Source organism: Bemisia tabaci, chromosome 1 (assembly GCF_918797505.1).
Source record: "Bemisia tabaci chromosome 1, PGI_BMITA_v3".
Lineage (NCBI taxonomy): Eukaryota > Metazoa > Arthropoda > Insecta > Hemiptera > Aleyrodidae > Bemisia > Bemisia tabaci.
The window spans coordinates 46,143,497-46,158,747 of record NC_092793.1 but is presented as its reverse complement, the minus strand read 5'-3'; the positions used below and the strand labels follow the sequence as shown (position 1 = coordinate 46,158,747).

Below are 15,251 nucleotides of genomic sequence, written 5' to 3'. Positions count from 1 at the left end.
TCCGGGACTTTCGCTACAAAAATACGCAAAAATTCACCACGTAATCTGCTCAATTGGTACTCTCTGAGTGCTATCAAAGAAAAAACCAAGGTTTAGACCTATTATCCTGAGACGTCTTTATTTTCTCAACTGTCTCGGATAGGGCCCTAAAAGCCACCCTCAATACTGGTGGAGTGCTCAGAGTTCTTTTTTTTCATCCCGTGTCCCTAGTGTACAGTGTCGCTCTTCTTGAAAGTTGGCAACATTGTTTTCCCTCCATTTAAAACCATAAAATATCGATATTTGGGGGGATAAGCTGCCTCACCAAGAATCGATTGTCTTACACACATTTGCACGGAGGAAAACAGTGTTCTCAACTTGCAACCTCCTGTATAGGCCGATTCAGTGCGGCCTGAACTTTGACAGCTTTTTTGAGCTTTGGAATTTGTTTCAGAGAAAACCAGTGGCGTCATCATGTTTTTGGCAAAATTTTCATAAAAATCTGTACTAAAATCGCAAATTCCCGGCACATGCGAGAGCTCCATTGGGTAGATAATATTTGATGAAGGCGGCGATACTTACCAAGGAAGGATTTGCAAAGTCTCTCAGCCTCCCGCCTGGTTATCATGCCGCATCGGCGGGATGACACAGGCATAGCGCCGGCTCTCCGAAGGATTTCCAGCTGGACAGGCGTGCATTGGACGCAGGTGATGCCTAGCGCCACGCGTCTGTTGTGAATCTCGTTGTAACTGAAGTTCTTCAAGAGGGTGTTGCTGATTTGCGCCAGGCACAGTCGCTCTTGAGCATCGATCAGAAGCGATACAATCGGCACGCCGTATAGCACTACCGTTCCCACCTGGAAAATCAATGTATTCTCATTCGTCAGAGCGAAAACCTCTTTTCGAAGTGAATCCAAAAGAGCAAATGCGGGGAGGATATGGATTCGATTAACACATGAATCAACCGAGAAAATAATAAAAACGTAAACCGATCGACGTGAATTGACGCCGAGTCGATCGAAAAAATTCGATCGAGTGACAGGTTCGTCGATCTATCCACGATCGATCCACGGAGTTGTGTCGATCGATTGACGGCTTTGTCGATCAATAATTATTCACGGATTTGTCAATCAACTTACGGGGTTTGTCGATAGATTTTCGCGGATCTGTTCACCTTTTTATTTTTCAATCGATTTCGATTTTTTTTTCAATCGATTCATAGATTAATCACCGTTTTTTTTTAAAGAAAAAAATAATTTGTCAATCGCATCGGTGTCAATCGGATCACGTCGATCGATTCGCGTTTTTATTTTTCGATCGATTCATGCCGATCGAATCCATACCCTCCGAAATTGAGACGCACTCAACAAAAAAATCTAATACCTCTATGATAAACGTTATGAAAAAGGGCACATAAACATTGTACAGATAGGACTGGTGATATGTTTTACATGGAGATGCACTTGAATAACAATCACCCAAAATTTCATCAAAAGAACAAGACTATAGTTTGGTATGCTCTACTCTTCATCAGACGAACCTCTTTTGCATATTATAACTAGGGGGTTCTTCCTCCACCATAATTTGATAAGTAAGATCATTCCATACCTGATTTACTTTAGAGTTTTGAATATGACTGTTACTGGTGTCCTTCAAACTTGTCGGCGCATCTCTGCAAAAAGTTGGTGAAGGAACGGCTATATTCGGTCCAATTTCCATCCTGGAAATAATCAAGATGATTTTGGTCAATTTTAAAACATGCTGTTTCCGAGAACTGAATTCAAAGTTAGAACCATACCAACTGGGTCGATATAATTTCCACACTAAAGTGCAGTTAGTACATGTTACAAATAGAGAGTTGAATATAGTGAAAGGTACTTGAGAATAATTCCCTCTTTAAGTGTCAGTTAATACCCCAATAATTACGAATACCCTCCACCATACGAAGCGAGCTCTTGAGGCCCAGTGGTAGGGTGACTAGGCCACCCTCTTGTTCTGTCAGATTCGGGCTCCAACTCCGCTAAGCTACAGTTGCAACTCTAGTCTCTTGAGACTCGTCTTCAGCGCAGGGGAGATGAGTGAATCTGTTGTATTATTTTCGTCTCAAATGTAATCAAACTAACAATCTGTTGAAATGATTCTCCTCCAGACCTCGATAATTCTTCAGTTGTGATCGTCACATGCTCTTTTTAAATGCTCAACCTCGCGGGGGCAACTCGCTACGCTTTGCATTAGAATGAAATGCACTTTGTAATGCGGAGCTTCATTTTCTGGCTCATCTGTAAGAAACACTTACGTGCATGGGGAAACTAATGGTACATACGTCGTTTTTAAACTGAGCCAGAAACTGTATTTCCTGATTGCAAATGTAGTTCAAATTTTGCTCAATTTCAAACATGTTCACATTGAGAAAAATGAATTGAGAAAATATTCCATGTTACCTAGTTTCCTCTCAAATTAACAACATTGACAAAATAAAAACATTCTGATAGATATTCTGTTTGATCATGTCCTTTTCGAGGTATTTATGAACCAGTAAGTGTTATTTGAATCGGAGTTTGATTGGATATGGGGTTGTACCTTTTTTATCTCTTCAGAAGGACATCGAATATAGGTAGTGGAAAAAAAAGGAAGGGGGGTGAAAGCAGTTCATACCGTTGGTAAACGGAGTGCGTGGAGAAAAGTCACTGCAAATCCGTGTCTCTCTCACTTGTTCACATAATTAAAATGCATACTGAGGCCAAAAGGGATTAACTACTATCACGAGCACACAATATTTAAACGTGGAGAAGTAAGCGCGCTTCAATTCTATTGAATGTGTGCTGATTAATGACTGAAAACCCGTTTTAATGAGAATATCAACTGCCTCTGACTTTTTAGAGCTTACGTGGACTCAACATACAATTTTTTTTCGATGTAACTGCTTCTTTATTGAAGTTATTATTTAAATACTGTTTATTTTCAGTTTATCGATCCATCATATCTGGATAAAATTCAAATCGTAATTTCTGACTCTTCGTTTGAAGAAAAGACTTCGGCACGCATGGGATACTAAAGTTTTTGGTTTAGGTGATTAATTCAGGCTCTCGTCTATGGAAGTTGAACTTCAGTTCAGATAACAAAAGTTTCAATAATCTTCATCTCTCTTCCTTCTTTCCTGTCTTTTTTTTGCAGTCCGCGACTCGTATTCTGTAACGAACATGTTGGTTATCTGAGCCGCAAAGCACATTTCCTGTTACTATGGCTACGGTTACTTGGACCTTTAACTTTGGAGTTCCATATGAGCGAAAGTTTGGCACGTTTATGTTTGCATCTTGTGTGTTACTGTATCTTGCATGTGCTCATTACTGGTTGAAAATAGAAGACATTGAAATATTGGTAAATTTTTTAGTTACCGTTTTTTTCTCTCTAGTCGATGCTTTACAAATAAGCAAATAAAATGAGCTATTGATGAATTTAAAAAAAAAAATTACTCGAACTAACACTGAAATAAATTTTGATGAATTGATCTCCCAGCGGAATTGAACTTTTTATGAAATAGACAAACAATCAACTAGAGTAGAAAAATGTTTAAAATAATCCTCGTATTAGATAGTTGGGGCTGGATTGGAAGTCAAACAGTGAATCGAACAGACCGCTAAATCAATTCCAATCGCGGACCAAATCCCATGATTCTCGACCGGCTGAACGAAGGAATGTAAAAGTTCAATCGGAAAAAATAGAAAGGTTACTCCATCGAAAGCAATTAAAAAGAACTCTAATCGAAACAATGGTTAAACGAATTCCGCTGTTTTTGTTTCCCTTCCCGTTTTCGTTGATGAAAAATAAAATCCCATTAAATAAAATTCAGAAAAATGCGCCACGTTCGCGTGTAGCATCGAGGAAGGAAAAGACAGGCAAAGAAACATTGTTGCCAAACAGAGCCACTGAAGTGTATTTGAGAGGAAAGTCATGGAAAAAACGAACCGTTTAAGGCTTCTTCTGGCAAGTGGAATGATATTGCAGAGCGATACACGATAGGTTCGCCTTCACTTGACGAGATAGGCCAAAGCGGGCACACAGAGGTTGAAATAGTGGTATTATGAAGAGTAAGGCAATCCCACTAAGGATCGAATGTATGTTAATATTAATCACATACATTATTTTTGAGCGCAAAGTTGGCGTTATCCTGCTCGACTTTTCTTGGTTCAGGTGATGCGTGTACCTCGGTGATCGTAGGAATGACTGTATCGTCTTTGAAATAAAGTTTCATCGGATAGGATCTTACAACGAATTGTTTTTCTTATTTTTTATTTATTTGTTTACAATCACGTGTTCTGAAAACTGTGCCCATTTACCACCATTTAAAAAATATTACGAATTTTCACGATATATCGTCGCACACATGATACCGGTTTACGTAACTCACTTTTCCCAATGTTTTTGCCCTTCTTTTCCTAGTGTACTAGTGACGTAAACCTAGGCTGTCTTTAATAGAATTCATTGAGTTAAGCTACCCCGCCCCCCATTTGCATCAGTTTCTCCATGAAATCAGTTAATTAAAGGTCAACCTAATCCTTTCTTGTCTCTTTTTCCAGACATTCTGATTTTGTTTACCCCTGAGAAAATTCATAAAAATTGTTAGAGTTACCTTTCCACAGAATGACCCGGGCTCAGACCTCCCTCGTTTACTACGCTGTCGTGCTGAGGAAAAACGCCTTATGAGCTTTCAAATGCAGCAAATTCTCCTCTCCGAAAATATTAAATTACGAAAAAAGGAATGAATATTTTTCCTGAAAATTTTCAGACTTTTTAGGTCAAATTACGAACTAAATCCTCTGAAAAATCTGAGAAGAAATATCCACAAATCAAATTGAAAATTCGTGACGAGTCAAAGAAAATCTGGCAACGCTTGATGGCTCATACGGCGTTCTTGCTTAGCACGGCAGTAGGATACTTGAGCGGCCCGAGCCCAATTTTCCCAGCGCGAAAGGAACGGCGAGACTTTGCAACGACGGATCAAGGACGAGATAGAGGTATTACAGGGAACTCTCTCATTCACTCTGCCAGTGCAGGATTGTGCTCTTAATCTAAACCTGAGCATAATATAATTGGAGTTGTGCGGTAGAGATTTAGTGCAGCCAGGCGTCAAGCGACCGGGATTGGTGGGGCGCGGGGGGAGACGACTTTGTAACCAACATTGAAATCAAATTGACGCTGGCTCCGACGAACGAGGGGCGCCCAGGGAGGGGCGGGGGCAGGCACCAACAAATTGAATTGTTAGTACAACAGTAGCTCTGTGTAATCACTTTAGCCAATCTGTTTTCCACTCCCAACTTTAATATCTTGCATTATTTCCATATAATAACTTTTCTCGTGCTATGTACAATGTGCCCGGGTAAGACTTTAGCGCTTCTTCGCGCTGCCCGTCACTAGGCTACGTACAACGAGCGTACCCTCTCTCCCTTATACCTCTAAATTATCCTATCAGCAATTATTCCTCGGTTAATTGTAATTTGAATCGTGTGCTTATGATTTATCATTTTCGTTTTCGTGCACGTGGCTTGATAGGTATTATTCAAATACCGACTTTCGTCGACCACAGAACCCTCTATTTTCTTCTCTTTCCCTAAAAGATAGATGAACATTCGAACAGATTTGAGTGAGTACCAGTAATGAATTGTCGCTCATGATAACTCATCGTTTCACCCGTGTAAATACAGTGCGCAATAAGTTTTAGTTTTAAAGCGGTTTCTTCGTGAGGCAAGTAAAAACCACAAAGGGATCAGAAAACCTAATTATGGGATACTTAGATCCTGAAATGGCCATCGTCATTTTTAAAAAAAAGGAACATGTCCAGATCAGGAAAGAACGGTAAAAACAAAACATTTTTAAGAAAACATCAACATAAGTCCTGATAAAAATGGATAAACTTTCAAAATATTCGAATCGGAGTGGTGCGTGAGATGAGACTATGGGGGTGAAATTTGGGAAAAACGAGCTTATAACAGAATTCAAAAGAGAATACTCATTCCGACCAAAGCATTGAAGTTATTTCAAGACTCTCTGTTCATCACCAACTAAACATACTTGGCCGTTGTTTGCGGTTATCTGGTCAAAGCTTCCGAGAGAACACGGGATCACATCGGGAGAAGTTAAATAAGTGGTTTTGCCCCTCGTGAAAGAAAATTGTCCCATGGTATGGCCTTTCCAATTTCTAGGCAAAATTGTTCGAATGAAACTAATTTGTACGAGAGAATCACATTTTAAATGAAGGGAAAAATTATTTAATTTAGGTATGCTATTATACCGGGTATAAGGGTGATGACGGATGCAACCCGCCAAACGTATACGTATAGGCGAGAGGGTTGGGATCTAAGTTTCCAGCTGTATAATAACAGCTGTTCTTAAATATTTGTGTTTCGTCAAGGCAAAAAATGCCATATTACAATCCTGCGGATTATAAAGTCTCATACTGAGGAGTTTACAGGTGAAACTGTGCTGCTGAAAAACGAAAATTCACATTTTTGCGTGCTACCCATGGCCCGGTCGTTTCCAAGGACTCAGAAGAATAATTTACGAGCCATTCTAAGATGCAAATTTTTACAAAGAATCGTTTTCTGCATGATTAAAAAATTATTTTCTTAAAATTTAGCAACAAAATCAATAATTTCAATTAAAATAATTTTCCTAGACATTTGACCATACTTGCGACATGATATAGGATGGTTTTTGAAAATCGTCGTTTTTCCTGCGTAAACGCGAAAACTTCCCACAATCATTTTATGTATTTTTGGAAGAATCATTTTTCTGGTGACGGATTTTGGGGTGTTTTTTAGAGGCGGAACCCTTAGTCTCGCGGGTAATCGGACATTTTACCCCACACCTGTCTCTAATATTTTGCAATGTAAAAATTAGGAAAAGACCGTGCTAAGTTTTAACGCCTCAGAATACGCACCACCCAATACCGTAGACTTAAAAAGCACGTAAAAAGTCTCGGAACTGCAGCCATATTCTTCCCCTGAAAACATTGTTTACAGTCCTGACTTTGTGTGGTCAGGAAACTCTGTGGAATCGGCTTTTACGCTGGACCACTATCTGATTACTGTGTTTGATATCGCGAACATTTTCCAAAATCTACGACCACCAATCTCTTTTCGGAAGTCTCATATCATTAGTAATATCTTTTTTCGCTAACGTTTTCCAAAGTCTATGACTGCCAGTCTCTCTTCAAAGGTCGCATAGCATTACCTTCGTGCTGAGGGAAAACGCCGTATGAACCAAATGCCGCCATTACCAAATTTCCTTTGGCATAACAAGAATTTCCTGATAAACTTATGAATATTTTCCCTCAAATTTTTCAGATAATTTTGTCCACAGTTCCACCTAAAGCTGCTGAAAATTCAAAGGAGATATATTCATAACTTTCCTCAGACATAAACATTTTGTCGAAAAGAATTTGGCAACTCTCGAATGTTCATACCGCGTTCCTCCTCAGCACGGCCGATTAGTAATATTATTTTTCTCGAGCTGTTCGAGTAGCATGGAATCAGAAAACTGGGGGAGCGAGAGAGTAAAAAGCTTAAAGGCAGACTTTTTATGTTATTTTTATCTAATCAACGAACTGATTTAAAAAGCAAACACATTTCCGTGGACCTTAAAATGTTGTCTTTTTTATCTGTACTTTATTCATAATATTTTTCAGGGCCGGATTAAGGGGATGGCCACATGGGCAGCGGCCCATGACGGCAAATCTAGGGGGCGGCAAATTTTGCACTTTTTTTAAATGTAGGTATAAAAAAATCGAATTTAGAAAAAAAATTACAAACGCGAAAAGGCAACAAAATCTCTCATTTCTAATTTTGACGTCTTCCAGTGATACAAGAGACAGAACCTTTAATTAGTCGAGTTAAGAGAGAAACCAAACACGGAATTTGGCGTGGAAAGGCGCGACTTAAAGAGAAATGATGTCGAGGACTTGAGATGAAAAGGAGAAGCCCTCGGCGCGGCGGTCGGAATGTAACACATATTAGCGCCTACAAGACTGCACGAATACTTCACGCATCGCGTCAAACGTAGTGCAGTCACTGCTGTCAGCGTGAAACGAATAGCGCCTACAGGAATGCATGAATACTTCACGCATTGCGCCAAAGACAGTGCGGTCAGCGTGAAACGCTTAGCGCCTACAAGACTGTCGGAATACTTCACGCATTGCGCCAAACACAGTGCAGTCTGCGCGGCGCGGCGGCGGAAGTTAAAATCATTAAACTACATTTATGTTTGTTCTTTCATAATTTTTTGTTAATTTCTTATAAATGGAAGGCCTTGTCCACACAGAGATAGGTTTACGGAACTTAACTTTCGCGCAAAGTTCCGCGAACTTTTGCTAGTAGTGTTGACAGGGCTTTCCCAAAAAATGTGTCCACCACAAGTAAACGCGTCTTCTGCATCCTTCCCCCGCTGGCACGCTCACTTGATGGTTTTTATTGATGTTTCAAAACGAATGAGAAGGGGGCGGCAAAATACAGGCGACCCATGGGCGGCAAGTAGGTAAATCCTGCCCTGATATTGTTGATTTTTTTTTTCTCTAAACAGCTATTGAAACTGATGGGAAGAGAATTTTTTGCAACTTTGTAGTAAGCTTTTGATATTAAGTGTCGAACTTACTAAGTGACCCGAAATTTAAACTACACAGTCACGTCAGATAGTTTCCATTTTGCTAAGTAAACTCATCGTCACTGAATTCCGCTTTTTCTTTTTTAAATTTTAAAGTAAGTTTGTCGAAAAGCTGAAAAGAGTATCTAATAAATGGCAAGCATAATCATTTAGTATGGCTCCTATGTCTATGTAGCATAAAATCTGTGCAAGACATATTTCTCATAGATACGAGTCTTTCCATTCAGTGAACTGATAGCCTTCCGTTCATTGAAATCGAGCGAATATTAAAAGATAACAGGAGGAAGATTTACAACGCTGTAGTAAAAAGTATTTTAAGGAACATAGTGATTGATTGAAAAATCGAGCTACAAAGCCAAAATAAACAAGTAATATTTCAAACTACATGTAGATGAAAAAAAATATAAAACTTACAAAAAACAAAGCAAACGTTTCGACTGCCTACAAACTGCGATCTTCCTCACTGCATTACGAACGAGCAACCAATGGAGACAATGGACCAATGTTCGAAACGTTTGCTTTGTTTTTCGTAAGTTTTATATTTTATTTCGTCTACATGTAGTTTGAAATATAACTTGCTTATTTTGGCTTGTTGCTCGATTTCTTAACCAATCACTATGTTCTATACAGCTTAGCCAGCCCTTCGGGAAAAAGAGGATTTTAAGTATGGATGTGAAGTTTTGCAGCTTAAAAAGGAACTTAGAATATATTATGAGCAATAAAGTTGGATTTCTGGCGGAGTTCAGCAAGCATTTCCAGAAGAAATCGTGTCTGTAATGATAAGGTGCGTCAAATCATTGACGTCGAAAATGACATCGTATTTGACGTCATCAGCGAACAGTTAGTCTGGGTAGGGCACGTTTAACCGCATGACAGAAAAGGCTGCCAAAGAAAATGCTTTATGGGGTTCCTCCTGGGAAAAGACGCTGCGTTTGGGTAAATTTACCACCTCGTGACGCCATATGGCAGCATTTTCCGTTGAAGCGCATGTACTATAGAGAATTAAACCATTCTGTCATAACCCTTTCAACAATAGCTCAATGCAGAAACCTAGAAAATTGTCGTCCTCAATTCACTCAGTAATTTTCTTTTGTAAATAGAACTTATTAAATTTCAAACACCTGCAAAGTCTAATTACGCAAAAACTAAGGCAAGAAGTCGTGTCCTTTTTCTTTTATTTGCAAAACAAAATTAAATTCTGTTTTAGCATGTAGGATGTGTCTGATGATCTCTAGACTCTGCCGCACGGTGGATCGAGTCAATTAGAGAGGTAGGACATGAAATTTTTGACAAAAACTGCGAATTTTGATGTTTGTTTCGTCACATTTTAAAGTTCAAGGGGTGCAACTAGAAGGAAATTTCACGAGGAAACCAATAAAACCACTTTTAGAACCTCAAAGGTTTGTATAAACGGAGTTAAAGCGTTTAAAGTTTCCAAATTTTGTCCTCCTATTGACTCGATCCTCTGTGTGCCGTGGACAGACAAACGCACATATAATTTTTTTAATTACACAGATAAAAGAGAAAGTAATGATTCCTTGCCTAAGTTTCACGCAATTCAGAATTTGCAGATGTCTGAAATTTAATGAATTCCATTTATTAATGGAAATTATTGAGTGGCCCGAGCACGAGAATCCTCTGTTTCTAAATTGAACACCATCTAAAGATCACCAGACGAATTTTTGACATCTAGCAAGATGGCTGTATGAGGATTTTATTTTTTCGGTATGCCACAACCAGTGTTCGAAACTCACAGGCGCCAACGCGCCAAATGCGCCTAAGAAATCGGTCATAGCGCCTAAAAAATGATGGCTCTGCGCCAACGTGCCCCTAAATATTGCCCTCCCCCCCCCCAAAAAAAAAAATCCTAGTTTTTATTTTTTGTGAATTTTCAAAATTTTCCCCAAATTACAGTCACTAGTTCTGTGACTAAAACATCTTGCGTCTAATTTTTCACTGAATGCGCCGTGATATATAGGCAAAAAGTCAATCTGGCCCCTAAAAATCGAGCTTGATGCGCCACATGGCTCCTAAAACTCAAAGGTGAGTTTCGAACACTGGCCACAACACGGATCACTTAGTAGAAGTTTTCATAGCAGTTATCTTGCAAAATCTTACCTTCTAGTGGTTGTGATTCTCTCCTATCCGTTCACCAATAAATTTATCTAAAATTACTCATAAATAAATGACGAAAAATGCACATATAGATACACTTGCAACAACGTAAAGTTCACGATCACCAGTTAAAATCAGTTTGAATGGAGCACCAGAACCTGGATCGGCGGCGAAAACTTTATCAGCTACTTCGAGGAGTGATAAGGGCCCGGCGCCGGGGTTTGCGGGTGCGGAATTAAGGGCAGGAAGTGTGTTTGTTTAAAAACAACTGGCTCATAACCTCGGAGGGGAGGATCCACGGACTCGGCGGCACCCTATCCAGAGCGCGTTGGGGGTGCGTGCGCCGTTGGATCGACCAATGCCGGCCCGCCATCGCCCGGCGCCCGGAATTGTTTGTAATCGCTCGAAGCTTCATTTAATTCACTCTCTACCTCATTATTTACCTTTGTTTCTCTTGCTCTGATTTTCAGCCCCTCTCCCGACCTCCCTCGCCGCAACCGCACGGTGGGTCTATTATATACCCTCTTAGGGAAAAGCGCCGTGTCACACCCAGGATGTGCAGTGCACGGAGAAAAATCTGTGGCTTTTTAGACCAATTAGTGGTCTGTATGAAACACCTTTAATAGTGATAAATGAACAAATGATTATCGGTCTGTGAACCATACTAAGTTATAAATACCATACTAAGGTACATATCGACGGTGTAAGTTGGCAAACACATAACTCGTTTGCGGCGTCTGAAAATCTTCGCTTCTGTGGTATTTTTTTCAAGGAGAACTTTACATCATTCCTTAAATGTTTTTGCAGAATTTTCTTCGCATAGAGAAGAAAAATCACGGCAGTTTTATAGAATTGCCGTTGATGAGTAGTTTTCCGTTTAAATTGACTAAATTTTTTTATTAAATTAACCGGAACAGTATAGATCATTTCGAGACATCTCAGGATGATAGCGTCCTGCTACTCTAATGTACTCGCGTTTTCTTGACCTCCATTCATTGATTCCGACTCACTGCATGGTGGCCAGCGTATTGAATTATCAGCAGGGTGATTGTTGAAATTGATAGACAAAGAAGACATAGGGAAAATAAAGCGATTTTATTGGTTGAAACGGGTGGTTTGCTTAGACTAGAGAAAAAAATCGATATAGACTTAAAGGTTGGATTTCTCGTGAGTTGCTGTTAGTTCGTCTATTACTTACCTCTCTTGTCTATTGCAACCACCTGCTTCCACCAATAGGATTGCTCCATTCTCTCCTTTATCGATCGTTTTGTCTCTTAATGTCAAAAGTCAGCACGCAAAACTTCGAGAGCTGGACTCGATCTTAGTAGTCCAAGCCCTAGCTTCCACGAGTTTTGAGTTCCCGAACGGAAATGTTCGACTGTATTAACAAAAAGATTTGGTCAAGTTATAGGGAGAATTCATGAGAAAATCGTATTCAAAAGTTTGTATTCTTATTGTTGAAGAGTCATGTTCTGATTGTGTGTTGTGCACTGTGGCCCCATATTAACACGAAATATTGATTGCTCTCTCTCTACAATGCGGATGAAATCGTTATGGAAAGGTAATCCTGGGGGTGAGTCTGGGTCTTTCCCTTTTTGCTAATCCAGAGAGCCTGGGTCTTCTACAAATGAATGAATGTATTTAAATATTCAAAATGAACAAGTTTTTATGGAGGAAGAAAATGTTCGCGCACATTCATAATGTCACTAATAGAAGAGGCAATTCCTCGAGGTAACATGTCCTCTCAAAGTGAGGAGGGGATTGAAAGGAGCCGCTTGATGAACATTCTTCAGCGTGAGCACATATTTTTTACCACGAAAGTCACGAAGGCAGTGAAAAATGCACGGTGTCTCAGGTATGCAGTCATGAGCAACGCAATGATGTACCTCGCGAACGGTATAAATTGAAGGCGCCTTAGCTTTTTCAATGACAACGCCTTGATGCAACTATTCGGGCTCATGGGATGTCCGTGTTGTATGCTCAATAATTGAAGGCGCTTTAGCTTTTTCAATAGACCAGTATATAAGGTACGAATTCAAGTATTATGGTATATGCTTTCTCATCAAAGTTACACGTAAATCACGAAGGATACGTAATTACACGTAAATCACATTGGACGAAGAAACTTACTGAAAGCAACTTCTATTAAAGATACTACATACACATTTTTTTTTATTCAAATTGCAAATTCAAATTCGAAATTCAAACTTCCCGCTCCTTAGAAAAACGATTACCCATCTATAAAACTTGATATAAACTAAATGTTACCACAACAGTTCTCTTCGATGTGAAATTACGGCAGCTCTCCATATTGGCGTTACGGCTTAACCATCGCACGTTATTTACAATTTAAATATGTAGTTCGTATTTTCTATTATATTCCTATACGAGACAAGGAGTAGAAAGATATTTGACAAAAGTAGTAGAAACCTGTGCTTGTCAATTGGTGCCGGATGAAATCATTCGATCCGGCGCGAAACCGGGGTGCATTAATTTTGCGGAAAATTCGTGCTTTAGTCGAATTTCTCGGTTTCTGAGTCATTTGTTCGCGTTTTTGATGTGCGCATTGTGTTTTGCGCATAATTCACACTCGGAAAAATGTATTCGTACATGTATTCAAAATTCGTTTATGAGTTTAGTGACCCATGATTCACGCTCTATGGATGTTCGTATTGCAGGCACACAAACATTGCGCGATATACTTGATGTAGATAATGTTTTATACCTAAATTCCATTGCTGGCGAAGCAACACTTTATCCCCGAGATGATGAACGAATGAATAGTGTTGAATTGCTGCACTGCTCACTAGAATTCAGGGGCTACTTACGGTGCTTACGGCAACTGAGCGTACATCACAGACTAGGTATTAGCATGAAGAAAACCAGAGTGCTTGTTTTGCGTGCCGGCAACACGAACATCCTTGGAGCTCAAATAATTTCATCCAGGAGCCAGGAGTTACAATTGAAAAAGCCAAAGCGCCTTCAATTGAGGAGCATGCCACACGGACATCCCACGAGGCCGAATAGTTGCAACCAGCTAGGCGTTGTCATCAAGGAAGCTAAATCGCTTCTAATTTTTAGTGTTTTCGAGGTACGTCATTGCATTTTCTATGACTGCATGCGTGTGACATCATCTAGTTTTGACTGCTCTTGTGACTTTCATAATGAAACATGTTAAACTCACATTGAAAAACGTTCATCAAGCGGCTCCTCTAATCTCCCTCTCTTTATAACTTACAAATTACATGAATATTTTTTATATAGCATTTGATTTTAAAAAATTCTAAAGTCTGGGTGCTTCAGCGTCCAGTTTATATTATTCTTAATTTTAAAGTAAAGAACTTTAATTTAAAATACAAGTTTTTGGGTTGGGTGAATTAGGTGTTCTATAATACGTTTGTATTAGGAAAGCGTTCAGCGTAGTTTCATGCAATTCTCGAATGTTTAGTGCATATTCTCCATTACAAACTCAACTAAGCTTATCAAAGCAAACACTTTTAAGCAATCTGCTACTTTTATGAAAAAAAGGTGCCACTCTTAGTGCAGCAACTCGTTAACGACCTTGTTAACGACCCTTAACTCACATCAAGAAATGCAGAATTTACAACTTTCACTCCCAAAATACATTCCTCCACTCATTTTTTATTGTCTTTTTTTTGCAACAAAATCCTGATCTTCTTCACTTCAAACTAGCTAAGAATATTTTTTTTTTATTTATTTATTTTTTTATCTAAACTCCGTAACCTAAACTTCCTTACTCCTGCTCTGAATAGACATTGAAAGCCATTGCAACTAAATTTCTCTTAATTAAATATTTAACTATAATGGTAGTTGTACGTGTAGATGACTTAGCAAAGATGCTGACACGTAACACTTCATAATTAACTTTAATGTATTTTTAACTTTACGCAGCCATCGTCATCAGAACCATGCATGATTATCGTAATAACATGATAAAATTCCCTTACCCAATGTAAACTGGAACCATAATTATTTTAGTAAGGAGTCAATTAGAATAATTTCAGTTGCGCGAATTTCGTTCTTCGTAAAATTGTGGTTAAGAATCATGTATGAGAATGCTTAAATTCGTACCTTGTCCTTGTCTACCGATTCATTTATATTTCTTTAAAAGTGCCTGAGAAGGAAAGAAAGAAGAAAAATGTAAGTGCAAGAAGAGGGTGATATTGGTACAAAAGTAATGAATTCATTGCCTGAATTTTGAATTTTGCGCTAAAGAAGATCTGTAACGTAATGGCGTCGAATTAGGGCATTACTGTGAGGGGTTGAAGGGAGGGTCGTCTCTGTTGGAAGTCTGCTCATGTTGGAGAATGGAATGAGCAAGCTCACGCAGTCTCGCGGGTGTCCGTAGCTACTGAAGGTTCATCACAACTCCGCTAGATGGAGGGTGAATGTATCGGGGTACGCGAAACACAAACTCTACGTAGTATAACTCTGAGGTATTTTCATGTTTAATTTATCGTATTAATCAATTTTTTTCCTGAG

At 39.2% G+C, this 15,251-nt stretch overlaps 1 protein-coding gene across 1 annotated transcript in view; it reads right to left on the bottom strand.

The window, feature by feature from the left end:
* The window catches only part of fuss (SKI family transcriptional corepressor fussel), a 34,753-nt gene extending 23,759 nt beyond the window's left edge, over nt 1-10,994 (bottom strand). Inside the window, 3 exon segments of the mRNA XM_019054019.2 lie at nt 562-835; nt 1,587-1,698; nt 10,752-10,994. Coding sequence (XP_018909564.2) covers nt 562-835; nt 1,587-1,697 — 385 coding nt within the window. The 5' untranslated portion in view covers nt 1,698; nt 10,752-10,994.
* Nucleotides 10,995-15,251: the final 4,257 nt, after the last annotated feature.